Source organism: Natator depressus, chromosome 9, assembly GCF_965152275.1.
Source record: "Natator depressus isolate rNatDep1 chromosome 9, rNatDep2.hap1, whole genome shotgun sequence".
Lineage (NCBI taxonomy): Eukaryota > Metazoa > Chordata > Testudines > Cheloniidae > Natator > Natator depressus.
In genome coordinates this window covers 55,508,733-55,531,983 of record NC_134242.1, presented here as the reverse complement: position 1 = coordinate 55,531,983, position 23,251 = coordinate 55,508,733, and the positions used below count along the sequence as shown (strand labels likewise).

At 52.7% G+C, this 23,251-nt stretch overlaps 1 protein-coding gene across 17 annotated transcripts in view; it reads right to left on the bottom strand.

Moving 5' to 3' along the window:
* The window catches only part of KIF1A (kinesin family member 1A), a 212,175-nt gene that overhangs the window by 119,610 nt on the left and 69,314 nt on the right, over window positions 1-23,251 (bottom strand). For 7 of the 17 annotated variants that reach the window (XM_074964251.1, XM_074964254.1, XM_074964264.1 and 4 more), the window contains exons 4-15: window positions 21,874-22,053; window positions 19,755-19,820; window positions 18,661-18,839; window positions 17,452-17,563; window positions 16,320-16,397; window positions 15,840-15,905; window positions 14,728-14,745; window positions 13,365-13,440; window positions 12,885-12,963; window positions 12,130-12,272; window positions 11,522-11,548; window positions 3,062-3,273 (exon numbers count right to left, since the gene is read on the bottom strand). In XM_074964251.1, the coding sequence (XP_074820352.1) occupies window positions 3,062-3,273; window positions 11,522-11,548; window positions 12,130-12,272; window positions 12,885-12,963; window positions 13,365-13,440; window positions 14,728-14,745; window positions 15,840-15,905; window positions 16,320-16,397; window positions 17,452-17,563; window positions 18,661-18,839; window positions 19,755-19,820; window positions 21,874-22,053 (1,236 nt within the window). The remainder of the gene's footprint in view (window positions 1-3,061; window positions 3,274-11,521; window positions 11,549-12,129; window positions 12,273-12,884; window positions 12,964-13,364; window positions 13,441-14,727; window positions 14,746-15,839; window positions 15,906-16,319; window positions 16,398-17,451; window positions 17,564-18,660; window positions 18,840-19,754; window positions 19,821-21,873; window positions 22,054-23,251) is intronic. The other 10 variants (XM_074964261.1, XM_074964262.1, XM_074964263.1 and 7 more) reach the window with 3 other exon arrangements.

The following is a 23,251-nucleotide window of genomic DNA, read 5'->3' as shown; positions in this document are numbered from 1 at the left end:
GTACAAGGGGCCCTGCTGAGCTCTGCCAAGTCCGCGTCCCTCAGTTTCTTCTTACCGACCACTCCGAGAGTGAGGACGGTGGGTGGCCCTTATTCCTCTTTCTCTGCTGATCATGCCTAGCTAGCTGGGCATAGAAATCCCCATAATGCTGCAGCCTATATGGTCTCCTGGGTTGTGCTGGAGAATGCAGGCCCAGGGACTTCAGAATTGCCCTACAGTCTTTTAGGGTATGCAGTCTGGCATCAGTTTGCTCTGAAAAAAGCGAGGGCCCCTCAAAAGGCAGGTCTTGCAAGGTCTAGTGTACTTCCTGTGGGCACTCTGGCGCCTGTAACCATGAGCTCCTGTGCATGGTAACTGCCGTGGCCATAGATGTAGCCACAGAGTCCATGGCATCCAGGGCTGCCTGCAGAGAGGCTCCCATCTTGCTCTCCTCCACGAGGGTGGAGAACTCCTGCTGGCTGTCACGGAGAAGTCTGTCTTTGGACTTGTTCGTTGCTTCCCACTCGTTTAAAGTCATAGTGGCCCAGCAGTGCCTGCTGGTTCGCTATGCGAAGTTGAAGCCCTTCTCACCCTCCACCCCAGTGGAGTTGGCTTTCCTGCCCAGTAGGTCGAGCTTCAGGGGCTCCATCTTCAGTGTGGACCCTGGCTGGCCCTGACAGTCCCTCTTGTTGGCAGCCGCCACAACGAGTGATCTGGGGGTGCGGGGTGAGAAAATAAAAACTCACAACCCTTGGCTAGCACAAAGTACTTCCACTCTGTTCTCTTGGCAGTAGGAGGGAAGGAAGCTGGGTTCTGTCAGAGCGTCTTAATAGGTCCCATAATGGCCTCATGTAGGAGTAGAGCAACCTTTGCACAAGTTCCTGCTGATAAATTGTCCAAGAAGCTGTCAGAAGGCTCCTTGACAACTTCTGCCTGCAGGTCCAGATTGGATGCCACCCGATTAATGAGTCCTGGGGGGCCCTCAGGTCATCCTGAAGCAGGGATGTCCCCTTCTCCATTAGTTTATCATCAGGTGAAGACGAAGAGAAGGCATGCACTGCCACAGCCTCCACTATATCCTCCCCTTGGGAAGCCCACTCATGCTGATCAATACCAGCCTCAGTACTGGCTTTGGTACTGGGATGTGCTCCAGATTTGGTGCCAAGCGCAGTGCTCAGGCCAGTCCTACTATCAATACCAGTGATAGGTGGCAGTGTGTCATCACACGGTACCAGTGGCACCCTACTCTCAGAGTATACCGAGTAGGAATGCCTACAGCTGGTGCCTTGACCCAGGCCAAACCCATAAGGGTTCCAAAAAGGCCACTGTACCAGTGCCGGACCCCAGGGGCCAAGTGTTCTAGGGCATCATGGCTCCGGGAGCTCCTGACAATGCTGATGGGTGGTGAATGTGGCCTTGGCCATGGCGGCGAGGTGAGGAGCCAGAACCAGAGTCTGATTTTTGAAGAGGAGGAGGAGCATGGGGACCAAGGCAGTGGGGGAGGGATAGCGCAGTGGTTTGAGCATTGGCCTGCTAAACCCAGGGTTGTGAGTTCAATCCTTGAGGGGCCATTTAGGGATCTGGGGCAAAAAATTGGGGATCAGTCTTGCTTTGTGCAGGGGGTTGGATGACCTCCTGAGGTCCCATCCAACCCTGATATTCTATGATTCTATGGTGCCAATCCTCCCAGAGCTGGGAAACAAGGCTGTGGTGATGAGAGGTTATTTAGGGGAGGCTTTCCCCTTGAAAGTGGCCTCAGTGCTGGTCGATGCTTCAGAGCTGGCAGGCGGTGCCTGCGAAACAGCTTCTTGTGCCCCTGGCAAAGCCAGTACCAGCAGAGTTAGCAAGTCGCTAGCTGCTGCGTAAGCCTCCTGATCACTATGCTGGCAGGAAGGAGGGTTGCACCTTCCTTCACGGGGTTTGTTGTGTTGGTGCAAGTGACAGTGTCAGTGGCTGCTGCGGTGCCAGAAACGGGGGAGCAGTGCAGTGCGGGTCTCGCCCTATCCCTGTCCGCAGCTCTTGACTTGTCTGCCCTTCTGTCTCCCTTTGGTGCGGAAGAACAGCTCTTCTCACCATGCCCGCAATGCTTCTTCTTGGGCACTGGTGATGAGGAGCAATGCTGAGAGCTCCTAGCAGTGGGAGGTGCACTGCGCTCCGAAGATGATGTGCTCATGCCGAGTCAGATCCCGGCTCCGAGGTGGGTCTCAATACTGCCTCCATCAGGAGGACTTTCAGTCTTGCTGCCCAGACTTTTTGAGTGTGTGGGCTTAAACTCGCAACAAATCTGGCAACGATCTTTTCTGTATCCTTCTCACAATCCCAAACACTTAAGACAGCTCAAGAGAGGGTTGCTGTTGGGCATAGGCTTCCCACAGGTGGAGCCAGGTGTAAACCCTGGAGACTAAGGCATGCCCCGGCACCCAGAAGGAGGAACACCTCTCCAGACAAGGAGAGGTGTCCCAATTTCTATACTAGACTTACTAAAAACTACTTAACTAACAACTATTTACAATAAAAGTTAAGCAAAAAACCACTATGAAAAACTTTGCCAAGGCAAAGAGCGGAGTTCCAACAGCAGTTACGGGCAGTAAGAAGGAACTGAGGGATGCGGGCTCAGCACGGCCCCTTATACTGGCACTATGAGAGCACAGCATCACGGGGCACCAGAGCCGGCCCAACAGATACCACTAGGAAAAAAATTCCAACAGTGATGCTCAAGGTGTGCACACACCTAACTCGGAATGGCATGTGCAAGCACTTGAAGAATTGAGCTTCTGGAGGCTTTCTAAACCTGTGGGGAAATCTCTAGAAGGTCATCTTGGGGGCCTGGACTCCACAAAGTATCCTTGTCAATAAAGTACCTGCTGTCTTCATTTGATTTCATTACTTTGTAAGAAGCAGAAGGCTGCAGATAATCTAGGAGGTGCACAAATAATAATCGCAGAGCCTGGGCTGTTACAGTCACTATCCGCAGGTTCAAATGCCACCATGGGGATATAAAATGGATCTGTTGCCAGATCAAGTGTGTTTCATCTTCCCCTAATCTCAGTAAAGCATGATGTCAGCATCCTCAGGCTCTTACCTTCAGCCTCTCAATGGCCTCTTCACTGCCCGGAGCGAACATGATGCGTTCATGGAGGCTAGAGACGGAGGCAGCTCGGCTGGACAAGGCTGAAAGCGAGGAGGACGGGCTCATCCCCACTAAGGCATTGGTCACTGTGGAGAGATTGTCAGGACGTTGACTCAGTTCTGCCAGGCTACGGTTACCATTATTGTTCTCAAAGTCGGTCATGTCTATGGGGCAGGGAAGGGGGAAAGAGGGAGGGATGGACACGTGGACAGGAAGAAGGAAAAGGAAGATAGAGAAGAGAAAGGCAGTTGGGAAAAAGTGACATGATGCGGTGAGCAGAAAGCTAGAAATTAAAACACAGAAATACACACAGCGTCATGTGCCAGCAACAGGGCTAGAGGCACTCACACCATCTCTACACCAGAAGGAGCATTCACACCACATCCAGAACAGCCACACTAAGTGTTGCTACACGGTTCTTCGCCCACACCACCATCCCCCATTAGGTCCCCTGGCTCTTCAGGCAGAGAGCCAGGCAGAGGGCAGGAAAGTTTACTCATGACTGGGTTGGCTAATGGCTAAATGGACAGAAGAGCCCAGTTGCCATTTTGGCCCCAATATGGCCTGATGTTCAGAAGAGCCTAGGGCACTGGGTGCTGCTCTCTTGTGAAAATCTGGCTGTGAGTGTCACAATGGGAACTGCTGGATCTGGTCCCAGTGAGCTCTTGGGGGCAGGGCCCAGCTTTTTGTTTGTACAATGCCTAATACCACAGGGTCCTGGTCCATGACTGAGGCTCCTAGGAGTTACCACAATCCAAAGATATTATCACAGTAATGATGGCTCTTCTCAAAACCTGACCCATGACTCAATCTTCCCATGGCTGGGCTGGTTTGTGCTCATTTCCCCAAGAATATTTAAGTGACTGGTGTTTTATTCCCTTGAGCATTAGTCCGAATATTGGAATCCAGGAACGCATGAGGTGATTCACACTGGGGGAGCTCGCACAGCTGCCCCGTGTCTAACAGGTTTATGTCTTTGAGCGGGAGGCTGTTGGGAGGCAGCAGGGGGAGCCTAAGAGAGTGACAAAGCCAACCAAATGGAGTGATCATCACTCAGTGAGGGGCTGGAGAAGTAGGAGTAACGGAAAGTTACCTCGGGTCCTGGTGCATGTGATCCAGCCTCAGAACATGGAGTAAGGTGCCTGCTGTGCAGTCAGAGACTGAGGCTGAATGGTGGCGGGGTGACAGTACCTCGGGACAACTTCCCTATGGAATCACTACACGTAGCACCAGCCACAATGGCACAGTGTTAGTGGGGGGCCAAAGAGCTGCTGACATGGGGAGAGCCATCACCAGGGAGATATGGGGGAGCCAAGAAGCAACAATCACTTGGTGTTGTTGTGACAAAAGGAAATGAAATGTCAGTCTGCTAGACAGCCCTCAGCCAGGCAGGACCACAGCTATTTCTAAATCTGAGCCAAATGCTCTTTCTTGCGCAAAAGAAAATGGGAAAAGGCCTTTAAAGTCTGAAAATGTCCTAATCTTGCACTTCTCCTGCTCCCTCCACTCTCTCTGAGACATGCAACACCCCAAAGATTTTTTCTGTCACTGCTCCTCTTTATAAAGATTACATCATCCAGTCAGAGAATAGAGTCCATGACCAGTGCCCAATCAAATGGAATTCGTCACATTGAGTGCTGATAAGTAGAATCATAGAATATCAGGGTTGAAAGGGACCTCAAGAGGTCATCTAGTCCAACCCCCTGCTCAAAGCAGGACCAATCCCCAATTTTTGCCCCAGATCCCTAAATGGCCCCCTCAAGGATTGAATTCACAACCCTGGATTTAGCAGGCCAATGCTCAAACCACTGAGCTATCCCTCCCACCCTACCAAATTCATCATCCATTTTGATCAATTTCATGGTCAAAAGATTTTAAAAATCATAAATTTCATGATTACAGCTATTTAAATCTGAAATTTCATGGTGTTGTAATTGTAGGGGTCCTGGCCAAAAAAGGAGTTGTAGCGAGGTTTGCAGTACTGCTACCTTTATTTCTGCGCTGCTGCTGGCGGCGGCACTGCCTTCAGAGCTGGGTGGCTGGAGAGCAGCGGCTGCTGGCTGGGATCCCAGCTCTGAAGGCAGAGCTGCCACCAGCAGCAGCACAGAAGTAAGGATGGCACGGCATGGTATTACCACCTTTACTTCTGCACTGCTGCCTGCAGAGTTGGGCCTTCAGTCAGCAGCCACCACTCTCTGGCAGCCCAGCTCTGAAGGGAGCAGAGCAGAAGTAAGAATGGCATCGTATGGTATTGCCACCATTACTTCCACACTGCTGCTGAGGGGGCACTGCCTTCAGAGCTTGTCACCCGGACAACAGCCGCCCCTCTCTGGCCACCCAGCAATGAAGGCAGCTCAGGAGTAAGGGTGGCAATACCGTGACCCCCCCTCCCCCAAATAACCTTGCAACCCCCCTGAAACCCTCTTTTGGCTCAGGACCTGCAATTTGAGAAATGCTGGTCTCCCCCGTGAAATCTGTATAGTATAGGGTAAAAGCACACAAAAGACCCGATTTCATTGGGGGAGACCAGATTTCACAGTCTGTGACACGTTTTTCATGGCTGTGAATTTGGTAGGGCCCTACTGACAAGAGAACTGGGGACAGTTGGCAAACAGCCTGTAGGCGGATGTACGTTCATATAATTTACCTGTCCAACTATGATGCATAACAACAACCAAATTTTTAGGAATCCTGGCCATTTCATGGACAATTTGCAAACAGGAAAATGACGAGGGCCGACACAAAAATTGTCTCGTGGGGCCATTCACACTGCAGCTGCACTGTTTGTCTAAACACTGGTACCTTAACGCCACATCAGCATTGATACATGATCCCCTTTCATGTGTGTTTTAGGATGAGGTTAATGTTAGTGACTACAATTGTTTCTGATAATGGCCTGGTGTTGAGTCTGCAGGTGGGGTTAGTGCATACACCTGCCTACATTTAGCATTTGGCCCAACACTTGGACTTCTAAGGGAGTTCTCATGGAAGCCTCCAAAGTCTCTTTACTTCTGGTGGTGCATAGCAATGGCTGCCATGGATCCAGGCCCCAGAACCAATATAGTGATGGAGAGAGAGATGGGGCCTGCTCAGGTGAGCTGTAAGAAAGGCAGCTCTGCAATGTTGGAGATCTGGTATTGTCTGGGGTCACTGAAAGCAGGGAAGGAATTACTGTGCTGATAGTTTAAAAACTGCTCAGATGTACTAGACACCAGCGGTCTGGTGAAATGCCTGAGGAAGAGGGCGGGCCAAAAACTAGCTAAAAGCACCGCCAGACCTTTTCAGGACTGGCTGTAGGCAGGTATGGGGTCAGCGGTAGAGTGCACGTAGCTTGCTGAAGCCGCGAGGTCTCATTGTCAGAGGTGCTGAGTTTGACCCCAGCTGAGGCTGTGGGTGCTCTGCATCTCTGGAAGCCAGGCCCGGAGTGACTGACGTGGGGCTTGCCGAGCTGGCTGTGGGGGCTTCTCTGAGGAGTCACTATCTGCAAGTGTGCAGAGGCTGCTGGTCTTCGCTGATGTTTGGAGGCTGGTCCTGACATCTGCTCTGCTGCCAACCTGTTCAGGGGCCTGGCTAGAACACGGCACAGCAACCAGTTCCCTCTCCATTAAAACCCCAACTGCTTCATGATGTGACTGCTTCACAAAGTTGCTTTGGGCTTTTGCTGCACCTTCGCCTCTGCTCCCCCCGGTCTGAACTTTCCGGGGTGCCAAGGGCAGGATGGTAGCCGCAGCCCTGCTCCAATCAGACACTCCCTTGTGGGCCGGGAGGTGCTGGCCAGGCCTTGCCCCCTTACACTCACCCCGTGGCAGCCAGGCTGTAGTTGTGGAGGGCATCAGGGAGGGCAGGATGGCCCTATGCACTCCCCCCATCCGCAGGGCACTCAGAATCCGGCCTTTCAGATTATGTGCACAAGGAGGACTCCGTGAGGGGCTAAAGGCAGGAGCCCAGTGCGTGGCAGGCCATGAGGGGCTCCCTTAAAACCACAACATGTTGGAGGCCCAGATTTTACTGACTTTTCCTCATTTTTTTGCCCAGGATACTCATGGCTCTCCTCCCTCTGCACTATGGTAAATCTCCAGCCCCCAGGTGGCATGCTGGAACTCATACACCCCATGGAGACGGCGCAGAGACACACATGCGGCTTACGAAGAGGGCAGCCACCTTGGAGGCATTTGTTAGTAGCCCTCGGGTCCACAGGCACCGACTTTGTCCCTTCCCAGGGGGTGCTCAACCCCTGCTCTGCCCCAGGCCGTGCCCCCACTCCACCCCTTCCCCTAAACCCCCACCCCACCCCGCTCCACCCCATCCGTCGAGCGCACCCTGCCCTTGCTCCTCCCCCTTCCAGGGCCTCCTGCACACTGCTAAACAGCTGATCCACGGCGGGCAGGAGGCGCTGGGAGGGAGGGAAAGGCGCTGATCAGTAGAGCCCTGCACGGATACAAAAATGTGGGAAGAAAAGGTGGAGGAGTTGTACTGTATGTAAGAGAGCATTATGACTGCTCAGAGCTCCAGTATGAAACTGGGGAAAAGCCTGTTGAGAGTCTTTGGGTTAAATTTAGAGGCGAGAGCAACAACGGTGGTGTCGTGGTGGGCGTCTGCTATAGACCACCAGACGAGGTGGATGAGGTAGACAAGGCTTTCTTCAGACATCTAACAGAAGTTTACAGATCATAGGCCCTGGTTCTCATGGGGGACTTCAATTACCCTGACATCTGCTGGGAGAGCACAACAGCAGTGCACAGACAATCCAGAAAGTTTCTGGAGAGTGTTGGGGACAACTTCCTGGTGCAAGTGCTAAAGGAATCAACTAGGGGCTGTGCTCCTCTTGACCTTCTCCTCACCAACAGGGAAGAATTGGTAGGGGAACTAGAAGCGGGTGGCAATCTGGGCAGCAGTGACCATGAAATGGTCGAGTTCAGATCCAGCCAAAAGGAAGAAAGGAGAGCAGCAGAATACGGACCCTGGACTTCAGAAAAGCAGACTTTGATTCCCTCAGGGAACTGATGGGCAGGATCCCCTGGGAGACTAATATGAGGGGGAAAAGAGTCCAAGAGAGCTGGATGTACTTTAAAGAAGCCTCACTGAGGGTGCAGGAACAAACCATCCCAATATGCAGAAAGAATAGCAAATATGGCAGGCGACCAGCTTGGTTTAACAGAGAAATCTTTGATGAGCTTAAACACAAAAGGGAAGCTTACAAAAAGTGGAAACTTGAACAGATGAGTAGGGAGGAGTATAAAAATACTGGTCAAGCATGCAGCGGTGTAATTAGGAAGGCTAAAGCACAATTGGAGTTGCAGCTAGCAAGGGATGTGAAGGGTAACAAGGAGGGTTTCTACAGGTATGTTAGCAACAAGAAGAAGGTCAGAGAAAGTGTGGGACCCTTACTGAATGGAGGAGGCAACCTAGTGACAAATGATGTGGAAAAAGCTGAAGTACTCAATGATTTTTTTTTGCCTTGGTCTTCACAGACAAGATCAGCTTCCAGACTGCTGCACTGGGCAACACAGAATAGGGAGGAGGTGAGCAGCCCTCACTGGTGAAAGAACAGGTTAAGGGCTATTTAGAAAAGCTGGACATGCACAGGTCCATGGGGACAGATCTAATGCAACCGAGGGTGCTGAGAGAGTTGGCTGATGTGATTGCAGAGCCATTGGCCATTATCTTTGAAAATTCATGGTGACTGAGGGAGGTCCCTGACGATTGGAAAAAGGCAAATATAGTGCCCATCTTTAAAAAGGAGAAGAAAGAGAATCCAGGGAACTACAGACTGGTCAGCCTCACCTCAGTCCCTGGAAAAATCATGGATCAGATCCTCAAGGAATCCATTTTGAAGCACTTGGAGGAGAGGAAGGTGATCAGGAACAGTCAACATGGACTCACCAAGGGCAAGTCATGCCTCACCAACCTGATTGCCTTCTAGGACGAGATAACTGGCTCTGTGGATATGGGGAAAACGGTGGACGTGATATATGTTGACTTTAGCAAAGCTGTTGACAGCAAGCAAGCAAGCAAGTTAAAAAAGTATGGATTGGATGTATGGACTATAAGGGGGACAGAAAGCTGGCTAGATCATCAGGTTCAATGGGTAGCTAGCAACGGCTCTATGTCCAGTTGGTAGCCAGTATCAAGCGGAGTGCCCTAGGGGTCGGTCCTGGCGCCCATTTTGTTCAACATCTTCATTAATGATCTGGATGATGGGATGGATTGCATCCTCAGCAAGTTTGCGGATGACACTAAGCTGGGGGGGAGAGGTAGCTTTGCTGGAGGGTAGGGATAGGGTCCAGACTGACCTAGACAAGTTGCAGAATTGGGCCAAAAGAAATCTGATGAGGTTCAACAGGAGAAGTGCAGAGTCCTGCACTTAGGATGAAAGAATCCCACCACTGCTACAGGCCGGGGACCGACTGGATAAATGGCAGTTCAGCAGAAAAGGACCTGGGGATTACAGTGGATGAGAAGCTAGAGATGAGTCAACAGTGTGGCCTTGTTGCAGAGAAAACTAACGGCATATTGGGCTGCCTTACTAGGAGCGTTGCCAGTAGATCGAGGGATATCATTATTCCCCTCTATTAGGCACTAGTGAGGGCACATCTGGAGTACTGCATCCTGTTTTGGGGCTCCCACTACAGAAAGGATGTGGACAAATTGGAGAGAGTCAAGTGGAGGGCAACAAAAATGATCAGGGGGCTGGGGCACATGACTTATGAGGAGAGGCTTAGGGGATTGGGTTTATTTAGTCTGCAGAAGAGAAGAATGAAGGGGGATTTTATAGCTGCTTTCAACTACCTGAAAGGGGGTTCCAAAGAGGATGGATCTAGACTGTTCTCAGTGGTAGCAGATGACAGAAAAAGGAGTAATGGTCTCAAGTTGCAGTGGGGGAGGTGTAGGTTGGGTATTAGGAAAAACTTTTTCACTAGGAGGGTGGTGAAGAACTGGAATGGGTTACCCAGGGAGGTGGTGGAATCTCCTTCCTTAGAGGTTTTTAAGGCCTGGCTTGACAAAGCCCTGGCTGGGATGATTTATTGGGGGATTGGTCCTGCTTTGAGCAGGGGGTTGGACTAGATGACCTCCTGAGGTCTCTTCCAACCCTAATCTTCTATGATTCTATGAACTAAGACCAGAAATCCAGGCCGGCTTCTTACAAGGAAAGGAAGCCTTACTCATAAGTCTGTTCCCAATGGACCAAGGGATCCCGGTCAGGCGTTTGCTAATTCTGAAGGAGTCAATGGGCTGAGATCACTCTACCTGCACTAGGCTCCCATCAGCTGTTATTTCGCCTGAGACCACAGCAGGGAAATTGTGGGCTGTTTCTCTGCCAAACTGACATGGATTCTAGCTATGCCACTGACCAGGGATGTCAGCTGGACTGTTGAGAGCTCTTTTACAAACAAGGCGCAGATTGCAGGGCCTCCCAGCATGCCAGCAAAAGCCAGCTCACTTTGTCAAGTCCAGGAGCACATGAACTAGTTCAGTAGCCCTGCTGGTCCCAGTACAACCAGCAGCAGGATCAAGGCTGGGTCACTGGGAACACTTGTGATTTTATATCAGTGGTAGGAAGCAGATAACTTAGTGCCCATAGTTAGGGTATTGCCAGCAGAACCAGTACTGGAATCGGTACTAGTCCCAGACCCAGCAGAAGCAGCAACAGCACAGAAACAGCAGGAACCATAGCTACAGCATGGAGAAAAGAGGCCCAGGAAGTTCATTTAGAAAACCAATTCCATCTCACATGTTTTGGAGGGGAGCACAATGCAGGCAAATTCTTCAGCTAACCCCTGGCCACTCCGGTACATCGGCTCAAAGCCCCAGCCAAGGCACTGACTGAGAGAAGCTGGCTAACCTCAGTCTGGCTTCCCCAGCTCAGCACCCAGGACTACATGGCTCAGGGCTGCACTACCTCTTGTGCAGAGCTAACACAGAGTCTGAGGGAGACTGGTGCATGGCCTCCCCTGTCCTTGCCATATATCAATCCCAGGCCCCCCTCCCCTCCCATAGCAGATGGCGCTGTGGAGGTCCCCTTGCTTGTGGATCTGGGAGAACCATCAAGCATGATAGCCTCACACGAGGGCCAAGGATGAGCCTTCTAATGAGGAAATGGAGCTCCCTGTGCGAAGAGGTTACTCTGCCAATGCAGGCAGTTGCCCACCAAACCTCCAAAGTGATCTGTGCATCCCTTGGCTGGAGCAGAGTCCTGGCTGAGCACTGTGGCAGGGTACTGCTGGGGAGGAGCAGATGAGCACCTTAACACCTCCACAGCACAGCTGTGAGAGCACACAAGCTTCCCATAGCTGGGCCCTTGCTTGTAGGCAATTGGACCCCTTTGCCATGCTGTATGTATGTTCCTTTGCTACGACCGAGTCTTGAAGAAGCAGTGAAGCACACACAATACCCACAATGGGAAATACACACATTTAGGTCCTCCTGGAGCAGTGTTAGCTAAGAGAAAGAGAGGAGAGGGAGTGGGAAGAAAGACAAAAGAAAACAGAACAAGAATAGGTTCATCTTTATAGGACTAAGGAACAGAGAAGCATGCCCCTCAGGTTGAGAAGAGAGGCCGTACATTGACCCAGCCTGGGGACATCTCCCTGGGAGCAACACAGGGAGCGCTCACCAAGCTGAGACTGGCTCTTTGGTGGGACAGCAGTCCTGGGACTGATAGCACAGAGGATGAGCCTGTCCCCGTGGAGCCACCCTGGGGCTGGAGACTAGGGTTCACGGTCAGCATGAGGGGTGTAGGCTAGAGTCCCCAGGACTGTGGTGATCACATGCATCTCCCTGATGTCAGTAGGGGACTTTCCCAGCAGGCTATGGCGGAGAAGCAGTGTCAGGGAGAGGAACTACAAGGAGCAACACGGGTGGGAATGGAGATGTCTTGGTGATGTAATGCCATTGCACAACGTGGTGGGGATGAGGATGGCTGAGCCTGTCCTACCCCAGTAAACTGAAATTTAGAGAGCTCCATCTTGCTTCTCCTAAGCAAATCCCGGTCCCAGCCTAAAGCCCAGAGAGGTACGTACTGTCAATGATGTCTCCGAGACCCTGGGCGTAGAGCAGATCTCTCAGACGAGCCACTTCATCCTTCAGCTCCCTGATCAGCTTATTGTTAGGATCCTCATTAATGACAGCGTTGCATCTGATCTGTTTGGCACGGTCAGCATACCTGCAGAAATGGGACACATGACCAATCACCAGACTTCCTCAGACTTCAGGTCTGAGACAGCATGGGCCAGGGACTAGGGCATTGGACTGGCATTCAGAAGACCTGGGGTCTATTTGCATATAATAATGCAAAGCATGGCTTCTCGCAGAGCCCTGGTTAGCACAGTTCAGACAGCCAAAGGCTCCCTCAGAGCTGTAGCTTTCTGGCCATGAGGCTCCCTGTTTTACTCCCATCTGCAGTAACAGATGGGGGACATACAGAGCAAATCCAGCAACACAAAGGAGAGGGTCACAGTGTAGTCTAGTGCCAAGCTGGGAGAGGGACTAGGAAGGCCAGTGGCTGGAGGTGGAGGACAGTGCTCTGTAATGCTACGGACAGAACAAATGGTTAGGGACCCTAGTCTGCTGCTTTGACATTGACACAGGGCAGTGGTAAGTGCTGCCCAGGTTGGAGCTCTGTATCAGTGAGGGGCTATGGGACAATAGTGGAATGAAGGAACAGTGAAGGCAACAGGAGGGGAATGGCTAAGGCTGTGACTTCAGATGTCACACTCCATGTTCCCCAGCCCCTGTGCAGGGGACGTGACAATGAACTGTTGTCACAGAGGCCTACCTTAAAGTACTGAGGGTCTCATCGTAGTTGATATCAGCAGGGCTGAGAGCAGCAACCATAGCAGTCCTGGAGTTACCACCTGCCAGAGAAAACACCTTGGCTCCATGAAGCAGATCTGTTCCTGGGCCCTCTTTTTAACCCCCGTTCTCTCTGCTTTCCCCTTCCTGCCAGAGCATCCCTGTCATTCTGCCCACAGAGCACACATACCAAACAGTATCCCCACCCCACAGCCCTCCCAGCTCACATGGCCACTCAGAACTCCAGCACAGGAACATCTAGTGCTTTGAATGAGTTGGGACGTAACCCTGCCCCAGTGAAGGGTCCCTGACAGCCAGAGGGCAAAGGGAGGGGGAGGAGTTAAATCAGGGAGACTGTGAGACTTCAGGAGACAGGAGCCTCTGGAGGTCTGTTGCCTGGAAATTCAGTGAGTTAAGGCCAGAACCAGGGCAAACTAAGTGAAAACCAGACTCCTTCCCTCACCCAGGTTTTCCCGGAGGAGCCAGGTCAGCACGGAGTCCCGGTACGGGATGAAGTCTGTCTTTTTCTTCTTTTTGTTCTGGAGGAAGAGAGCACAGCAGGGAGATGAGATACCTCATTCTCTTCAAAGGTAGTGGGCTCTCAGGCAGTATCAAGCAGGGTTATTCACCTAGTGACCTCCAGCCACATCTGGCCAAAGGCACACTCTTGAGCTTCCCCTAGCCTGGAGCAAACCACCTACGGTTCAGAGGTTCGATAAGGACCCAAACTCTGGATGCTGACCGAATTATCTACTTCTAGCAATCCAGCAAGAAGAGTCTGTCTATGGAGATTTTCTGCTTTGGAGTAGACCGGAAACACATGAAGAACAACTCTGCCTCCCACTTCCACCCCCTCCCCCCACAAGCCAGGATGTGATGTCCAGTGGATAGGACACTAGCCAAGGACTTGGGTCTAAGTCCCTCCTCCGCCCCAGACTCCTTGTGTGACCTTGGGCAAGTCACTTGGCCTCGGTCCTCCCGACCTCACACAGGCGTTGTGAGGCGCCAGGTTCTATCGTAACAGGGGCCATACCACCATCTGAGAGAGACTGAAGTTCAGGCAAGGCAGAGATGACTATAACAGACTGGGGGGAAGTGAACTGAATATTTTCAGACCTCAATAGAGGTTTGGTTTGGGTTCGGTTTGATTCTTATTGCAGCACAACCAGTTTGTCCATCCCTTACTCCCATCCAGCCCAGTTACACACCAATACCTAGGTCAGTGAACTCTCCCCTTCATTCCCCCCAAAAGATTTTACACAGGAGACGCAACAGTCCACAGGTGACTTCCAGCTCTGGACTGATCTTGCAACAATGGCAGCACAGTCCCAGGAGATGCCAATGTGCCCGAGAAACACTATGCTAAGCCTAGCCTGCCTCACCCCTCCCTCTATTTCCTGCTGATTCAGACTAGCAAAAGCTCTCCTCTCCACCACAGCTGTTCCACTGAGATATTAATCTCAAACGCAGGGAGCTGAAGGGAGCCAAGGTTAAAAGCCACTCTGTGGGCAGTGAATGAGGCCATTTTGGTACCGTTTTGACTGGCCTTGCTGTTGGCCAGCTCTTTGCTGCACGGCCTCTGCTGTAGGTCACCAGTCACTGGAGCCACAGGGTTGCAGCACAGAACCTCATTGGAGGTCAAATTGTGCCTGAATTTCAGAGCAGAGCTCCCCACCGAAAACAATGGGGCACTCGGTTTAAAAATCCACGCAACAGCATAGTCCTGGGCTGCATCTCAGTAACCTCCCCCTTTCCATCCGCAATGCCCCTACCCCAGCCTGTGTTTGATCACCCAAGCCAAGGAACAGAACCTTCAAAGCACATACCTTATTGGGCCCCGAATCCTGAAAGGAAACCAGAGACATTGTTTACCATTGCATGAGCATGTGAGACAAAGAGAGGCTGAAGAGGAGGACAGTTTGCTCCAGTCAGGACAAGGGGCTGTGGGTAACTGCAACTTCCCCTCCATCACCCAGGAAAAGCTTCTACCTCTCAGAGATGAAAAGCTCTCCATGGAGAGTGGGCTCTGAGCACGGGCACTGCCGTGGAGCTTGCAATGGAGGAGTGAGCGTTGGGGGGGGGGAACGACACAAAGGCTCCTCCTACCCTGCTCGCCCCTATGCTAAGAGTAAGTTCTGGATTTTCATCAGGTAGGCTGTGGCACAGGACATGTGACTGGGAGTTATTATTTAGATTGCGGTAGCACCCTAAACACAAAGGGAAACAACCCCTCTCCCACAGAGCATATACTGAGAAAAATCAAAGCCAGACGGAGGGCGGGGGAAGGGATCCCCATTCATCACTTTGTGGGTAACGGTGAGAGATGCTCATGATCCTGGCTCCATTTCCTGTTCTGCCTGGCTGCCTAATGGCTCTAGCTCCTCTTAAAAATGTATCTATTAATATATATCCATCAATGATCCTCCATCTCCATTCCCAGGAGATCCCAGCTCACCCTTCCCACCCCCCAACTGCCCTGCCCCACCAGTCCCATGCAACCAACACTCCAGCCAGTCCCATGCAACGTGGATCGTTCTAAAGATTCCCCCACTCCAGGCTGGGGGAGTCTGCCAGGCACCAACTGATGCCAGAGTCCATCAGTGACACCTGTCATTCTATGCCAGCAAGGGTGTGTTCGAGAGGGAGTGAGCTCAGGGGCTGATGTACTTGAGTCATGGGAAGAGAGGGCTCTTTGCTGGCTCGTTCCCGGAACGTCTGCCTCGGAGGACATTTCATAGTCACTGGCACAAGGGACTATAAGGGCTGCTCATCCAATGGCATCACTGGGCCTAGTATGAGCAGCCCTAACTCGCGGGGTGAGCACTGATTCATGTCAGTGGGTCCATAAGTGTCAATGGGAGTCAGTGCTTCAGGGTTGCACAGTGTGGTCCTATGTAATGAGGCCCACCCTGTGGACAGACCTCCTTGGCCAACCTACCATTTCAGCCAGCGCAGAGATGACCTTCCCCAGCGTGGTCAGAGACTTGTTGATGTTTGCTCCCTCCTGTTGAAGGAAGACAGAAAATCCTAGCCTCCAAAAGCTGACTGACAGAGAGGGTCCTGACACACGAATCAGCTTAAGGGTGCGTGGGTGTCTGCAGCTCAGCACAACAGCCAGGCTCAGATCCACAGATGATCCATGCACACAGCAAACATGGCTAGCAGCCAGCTCCCTCCCTGCCAGGGCCCCCCTGGGGAGAGGAAAGGCACTGCATGTGGCTGGTTCTCAAGAGCGAACCAGTGGGGAGCAGTGGTTGTGCTGGGTTTAGTGGCTAATCAGGATGTCATTACTGGCACTCCAGCTGTCTGAGAATCCACCAAAGAAATGAGCACACCTCTCCGTGGCTGGGGTGCACCAACAGCACCCCAAACAGCACCCAGTACCGAGTACAGCCCCTGATTCATGCTCTTCTCTTACCTTTAGTCTCGTGCCCTTGGCCCCTGTAGAGTCGGCCCGTTCACTCCCAGCCAGGTCGACCAGGCTGATTTTGCTGACCTATAAACAGAGAGGGATGCTTGCCATTGAGGGCACAACAATGACTTGCACCCATCCAGAAGGGTCCCCAAGCACCTGATGCATTGCTATGCAAATGGTGCAAACAGGAATCACAATCCACCACTGAAATGCAACCACCTCTGGAGTGAAATGCAGCAGCTGTTTAGCAGTGCACAGTCATTCTGCACAGCAGTTTGGAGGAGGAAGTAACTACTTGGTTCAAATGAAACCGTTAGGGTGGGGGAGGTGGATTTGGGGGAGGCAGAATGTGATTATCCAAATTGGAATAGGGCCTGGACACTACAGCTAACACGCCTACTCTTGCAAAGAGTGACTTGGAGTGCTTAGTGGCCATAAGTAGTCAGGACCTCACCAAAAGGCAATCCTGCCAGCAGCACAGCACCCCCGCCACCAGAACAAGGGATTGGTTCAATATATGCCCTGATGGTCTCCACCAGGGAGAGCTTTATTTTTGAAAAATTAACAGCAGTTTGAGTCTGAGTCCTGTTTTCTTCACAGTCAGGGAGAGCAGGTTTCCAGCCCTGCCCATTCAAACAGAGATTGGCAAAATCAGGAGTTGGTCAACAAACAAACTGCAGGGTGGTTGGGCACAAGTCCTCATTTGTTTGAGGAGAAGTCAGATAAGTGGCTCAAGCCCCTGGCGCTGACGCAAGGTGGGGCATACACAAGGCTTTTGGGGGGAAAACTGCCCGCTGTTATTGCCACTACAATGCATAGCAAGGCTCAGATGTGCCCCACTGTGCTGAAAACCCTACCCAGAGCGAGCTAAAGGACCCTACAGGAGAGTGGGGAGCGTGCCTGGGGGTGCAGTATGGGAAGGGGACACTGAGAGTTGGGGTATGGAAGGCTAGGCTTGCAAAGCTCTCCACTAAACTTCTTCATCTCAGCTCCTAACAAAGATGCTTATTATTTATCTACCTCTTATCTCAGCCCTTTTAGCCCAACCATCACGCCTTCTCTCCATCAGCAAGAGCACAGGAGCCGGGGAAGTGCTGCCCTGCCCCACTAAAGGAACACCCCCCTTTGTGCTCACCTTCTCGGTGGTGACATCAGTTTCTGCATCGTGCCGTTTCTGGGTGAAGATGATGTTGAAGACAGCATGTGATCGGCTGCTGGTTTCGTTCATGTTTGTGGCAGCGACCGTCCTGTGGAGGGAAGAGGGCAGGGAGGCATGGAATCCTGCAGCACTATCTCAGAGTACAGAGCTGGTGACATCAGGCAGAGCTTGGTGACTCCGCAAGGCAGGACCGAGAAGAGCATGAGCAAGTGGAGATCATGCTGGACCACCTCTTAATGCCCAGCTCTGGTTTGGACGCCTCCGTCTCTAAGGAGCTCATGCAAAGCCTGCTGCAGTCAATGAGGGTCTCCCCATTGAATTCAGTGGGCTCTGGGCCATGTCCCACACGCCCAGTCCCACCTCCACAGCTCCCTGGGGGCAAGACTCAGGATTGGCTCCATCACAGGGCAACATGAGGCTAGTGGACAGCAGTTAGGAGACAAGAAAAAAAAAACCTGAGTCAGTGAGTGGGTGCTGCAGTATGGCTGCTACGGGTGACAGTAAAATTTCTCTCTTACTGGTACGGGGGGCAGTTCTCCCCTGCCCCCCCGAAGGAGTGGCGCCTTGGGCGGAAGGGATGGGGCTGAGGGCTGTCAGCATTCCCCAGACAGCCCGCCCACGCCGCCCGGGGCTCCAGCGGCGATTTTAAATCGCCGGCCCTGGGGTAGCTGCTCCTTTTGCCCCCGACATTGGCAGCCGGGGGTGGGGGTGGCAAAAGGGACAGGGACGTTACAGCACTGCTGCGGCAGCGCTTTAAGCAGGGTCCTTTTGCCGTGGCAGTGCTTTAATGTCACTGCCCCCTTTGCGCCCCCCCATCCGCGGCTTTCACGCGCTTCCAAGTCAGTGGTACGGGCCGGTACAGGCGACTACTTTTTACCGGTACGCCGTACCAGCCTGTACCGCCTTACTTTCACACCTGGTGGCTGCTCTCTCTGACCCTGTCTGCTTTGTTCTCGTGGAGATACAGAGGCAAGAGCACAACGGGGCTCTCACCAGCAGCCCACCTAGCCAGCTCAGGAAAGAAGCCGAGAGATTTCTGAGGCAATTGCGTCTAGGCCCTCCCAGCCAGAAGGCAGGGGCCTAGGATGAGGGGCACGGGCTGGGTGACGTAAAGCAGGGGATTCTCCGAACAGCACTGGGGTGGGGAGGGAAGGAAAGGCAACCAAGGCTGTGCCCCCCTCTCACCTGGCTTTATTCCCAGAGTCCATCAGGTCCTGGATGTCATTGTAGGAAGTGACGGCCAGCTTGGAGAGGTCCTCAACATAGGGACCTAGGAGGGGGTGCTCCCTTACCCTCAGGTTCCCCTTATTCTTGGGGTTCAGCAGGTCCCGCACACGCTCACAATATATCTCCATGTAGCTCACCTAGGGGACAAAGTGCACAAGGTCCGTGTCTGACAATGGGGGAAGGGGCTCCCACACCACACAGGACACAGACCCAGTTCTGTCACCCATCCTGACACACCCAGTGCCTTGCTCTAGGAGCTGCCCCATTCCAGGCAGTGATCGATTGATTTCAATGGCTGTGTCAGTGTGAGTGAGGGCAGAGTCTGGCATAAGGGCCATGGGCAAACCTTGCCCTGCATGCAGCTAGCTTTCCACCGGCCCTGCACGCCACACCCACCAGTCTGCACACGGGGCTATGGAAGAGCGAGTTACTTTGTCTACATACCAGAGTTGCTTAGTTAGCTAAACTGGATTCTAAATAGGTTTGTTACTGAATTATGCTGAACTGATATAAGGCACTTTTAAATCAGTTAGATTGTCACCAACGTAATGATGTTAACTTCGACCCCATGTGGTTAAAGGAGTGCCAGGGAAGGCAGGCCAGGCCTGGGTGAGGGTATGTATCCCAACCTTGATGTCAGATCCGGGGGTGGGCCTGGAACCAGATGACAGCAGGACTCTCCCATTGTCCCATCCTGATGGCAGGTGCTGGAACCCAAGGGCTGCAGCCCAATGACTGCTGACCCATGAGAACAGCTGTAGTTCATTAGACCCCTCCCTGGACCCAGATGGGAGCAGGTGCAAAGGTACTAGGGCCTGTGAGTGACAGAGCAAGGAAGGCAGGCCTCCTCAAGGGCTGGAGCCCGGAGCTGCAGATAGTATTACATGGGAGCTCCTCTTTGGTCAATAAGCAGGGCAAGTGACTCAGGGCAGGAGCAGGGCAGGCCCATGCAGCGGTGCTGGCAACGGCCCACCTTAACTTATCATCACTGTCTCCTCAATAGGCGCTCTCCCCGGCAGAATGCCCCGCTGTCAGGGGGAAGGGCTCCGTACCTCCACAGAATAGGACATGTTGTCATTCGTGGTGTCGTTGATTCGGGAGAAGAGGTCCTCGCACAGCTGCAGCAGACAAGGAGAGAAGGAGACATGGCTGCTTACATCCCCATAATGCAGCCAGAGCCATGGGGGCGGGGGGCACCAGGGAAACAAGGATTCTTCCTTGTACCCCAGAAATGGGAGCAGCAGAAAGGCAGGCAGGCAGGCAGGAGGGGAGCCTGTTCTCTGTGCTCACTCACAACTATTCTGAGTGACTCTGAGCGACATGTAGAGTAAGTGGCACAGTCAAAGGCACTACCAGGACTGTGCATTTAAACTGCTTCAGCTCAGGGACGAATCAGACCTTCGTGGCCAGGTTAATGTGTGGGAGAACTCCCCTGCCTTGCGTGGAGTCACAGCAGGGATCAGTCCGGCCAAAGCCTGCACTCGCTCACAGCCACTGGCTCTCGCAGGGCTGGACAGATGTATATAAGGACACAGTACAGTAACTCCTCGATTAACATTGTAGTTATGTTCCTGAAAAATGTGACTTTAAGCAAAACGATGTTAAGCGAATCCAATTTCCCCATAAGAATTAATGTAAATAGGGGGGGTTAGGTTCCAGGGAAATTTTTTTCATCAGATACACAGTGATGATGATTGTGAAGCTTGGTTGAGGTGGTGAAGTCAGAGGGTGGGATATTTCCCAGGGAATGCCTTACTGCTAAATGATGAACTAGCAATCAGCTGAGCACTCAAGGGTTAACCCATTGTTGTTAATGTAGCCTCATACTCTACAAGGCAGCATGAATGGAGGGAGGGGAGACAGCATGGCAGACAGAGACAGAGACACACACCGTGTGTGAGAGAGACAGAGGTGCGCATTGCCCCTTTAAGAATGCTGACCCCACTCTAAGTACAGTGCCTTTTTAAGCAGATCAGCAAGTTGAGACAGAAGCTGCTGCCAGGAAGCTCCCCTCCATCCTGAGCCCGGTCGTATCGTTCCCTGCCCCTCTATTGAAATGGAGTAAGCAGGGTGCAGGAGCAGGGGGAGAGGGACACCCTGACATTAGCCCCCCCTCTACTCCCACCCTGCACAGCACGCAGGAGGCACCGGGGAGCAGCTCCAAGGCAGAGGGCAGGCAGGAGCAGCACATGGCAGTGCAGGGAGGACAGCTGAACTCCCAGCAATTGACAGCCTGCTGGGCAGCTACCACACAGGGAACTTAGGGGAACGGGGAACTAATGCGGGGTTGCTGGTACACCCTGGTTCCAAGCTCCCACCAGCTAGCTCCAACGGGCTGCTCTTCCTGCAAGCAGTGGACAAAGCAGGTGGCTGCCAAACGACTTTATAAGGGAGCATTGCACAACTTTAAACAAGCATGTTCTCTAATTGATCAGCAACGTAACAACGAAACAATGTTAACCAGGACGACTTTAACTGAGGAGTTACTGTATGACTCAGTCATTCAGCCCAAAAGTTTCCCAGCCACTCAGGCATCTCCGCTTAGAGCCTCCACCTGCCTCACCTCTAGGTTCTGTGGACTGATGCTTTTACTGCCCCCTTCCCATTCATGGCAGGTCTGGGATCTCCCTTGCTCTGCCCTGACCCTTTCCAGGAGCCCTAAAGGTGACTCCCCAGATGCTTGGTGGCCTCCAAGCAGCTCGTGCCCTCTGCATTGATTCCCATCCCGGGCTCCTTGCTTCACATCCCCTCCCATCTGTAACTTTCCAGCTGCCCTGAGCGGGAGAGAATCCAGGAGAACAGGAGCCATTCTTCCTCCCAGCCCTGCCCTTTGTCAAGTTCCAGGCAGCCAGTTCTGTGTCATTTTCCCATCTAGTTGGTAGCTCCTGTGCTCGCCAGGGCCACAGCCATGTTCACTCCTCAGTCCTTGCTGCCATCATCCTGCCCTCTCCCGGCAAGTAACTGCTCCTTGTCTCCTTACTGGCACTCAGCAGCTATCAGTGCCCCACATGCAGGGGGCAACAGCCTTTCACCCCATGAGAACCATTCATCCACCCTGCCCTCCACTCCCCAGCAGCCTCCTTCTTCCCGCCCTGCCCCGCCCCAGCTATGGGTACTCTTTGTTCACAGCCAGCAGCGTGCTCTCCCCGGCATGGTGACAGCCTCTGTTACCTGCGGGATGATGCCTTGCTGATCCTTCTCCTGCCTCCCCATCATGGTGTAGGATTTGCCAGCACCTGTCTGCCCATAGGCAAAGATACAGACGTTATAGCCCTCGAAGGCATGCTGCAACATTTCCTCCCCGATGTCCTGGTACACCTGCTTCTGAGATGCATAATTGATGTCTTCGGGCTGCGGGGAGGAGAAACCAGAGACAGAGGTCAGAAGAGAGGGAAGGTGTGAAAGAGAAAGTGGAAGGAAAGAAAACAAGAAAAATGGGAAACATCTGGGCCTCATTCTTCTCTCATTTGCACTGGTTTTACCTGGGTGCAATTCCATTCACCCCAAAGTTACTCCTGTCCCACCCTAGTACAAGTCAGAGGAGAATCAGAGCGTACATTATTTTCTCATACTACTTGTTGCTGAGTCACTCATGTATCAAGACCAGACACACACTGGGGCATCCCTGGCAATGTTTCACCAACTGGGGAGGGGATCCTTTAACTTCCACGGTGTAGGGCCACCAAGGAAAACCTCTCAGCACCAGTCGCTTGCTGGCACTCCAATGCTGACACTGAGAGCTCTTGGCTTCCTGATCAAGGTACAGATAATGTGAATGGGGACGAGGGGGATGTTCTGATGCTCTTGGGGAATTGCTGGACAAGACTCCACCTCCCTAAAATTGTGACACACCTGTCTGAGGATCTGAAAAGCTGCCCAGCTCTGGGCTACCTCAGAGAGGGGGCTGCCAGCAGGGCATTCTCCACAAGAACCCCTAGACTTTCCCATTCAGACCTCTCTGGCTCTCAAAGAGCCTGGGCACAGTGCAAAGCCCCATCTTTTTGGGCAGTGTTATGGGGCATCCACCCCACACTGGCCAGTAATAGAGCCCTAGGGAGCCTGTGCGAAAAGCAGCCAATGGGAAAGGGGCTGTGAGGAGCAGCCAATCAGGGCCCAGCAGGCCCCTACAAAAAGAGCCTCAGGGCAGAGCAGGGCTTAGTAGCTCCCTGAAGCTTGAGGAGGGAGGAGTGTGTCTGGAATAGGCTATAACCCAATAGTATTCTGGACAGAGCAGTGCAGGTAGGAACCCAGGGAGAAGAGAAAGAGCTCTGGCAGGCTGCTGAGGCTAGAAAGGTCTGTGGCCATGGGGAAGTGGCCCAAGGAAATGCAGCGATAGCAGAGGCAAAGGAATGCAGTAAGTGACTGAAGTTCAGAGGGTCCCTAGGCTGGGACCTGGAGCAGTGGGCCTGGGTCCCCCCTACCACTCACCACTGGGGAAGGGGCAGGACAATTGAGGAGCTAAACCTCCCCTGGAAGGGGGAACATAGTGACATGGCAAGAGGGCTGAGCCATGAAGTGGATGCTGTGGTTCCAGAGGAGTTGCAGGTGG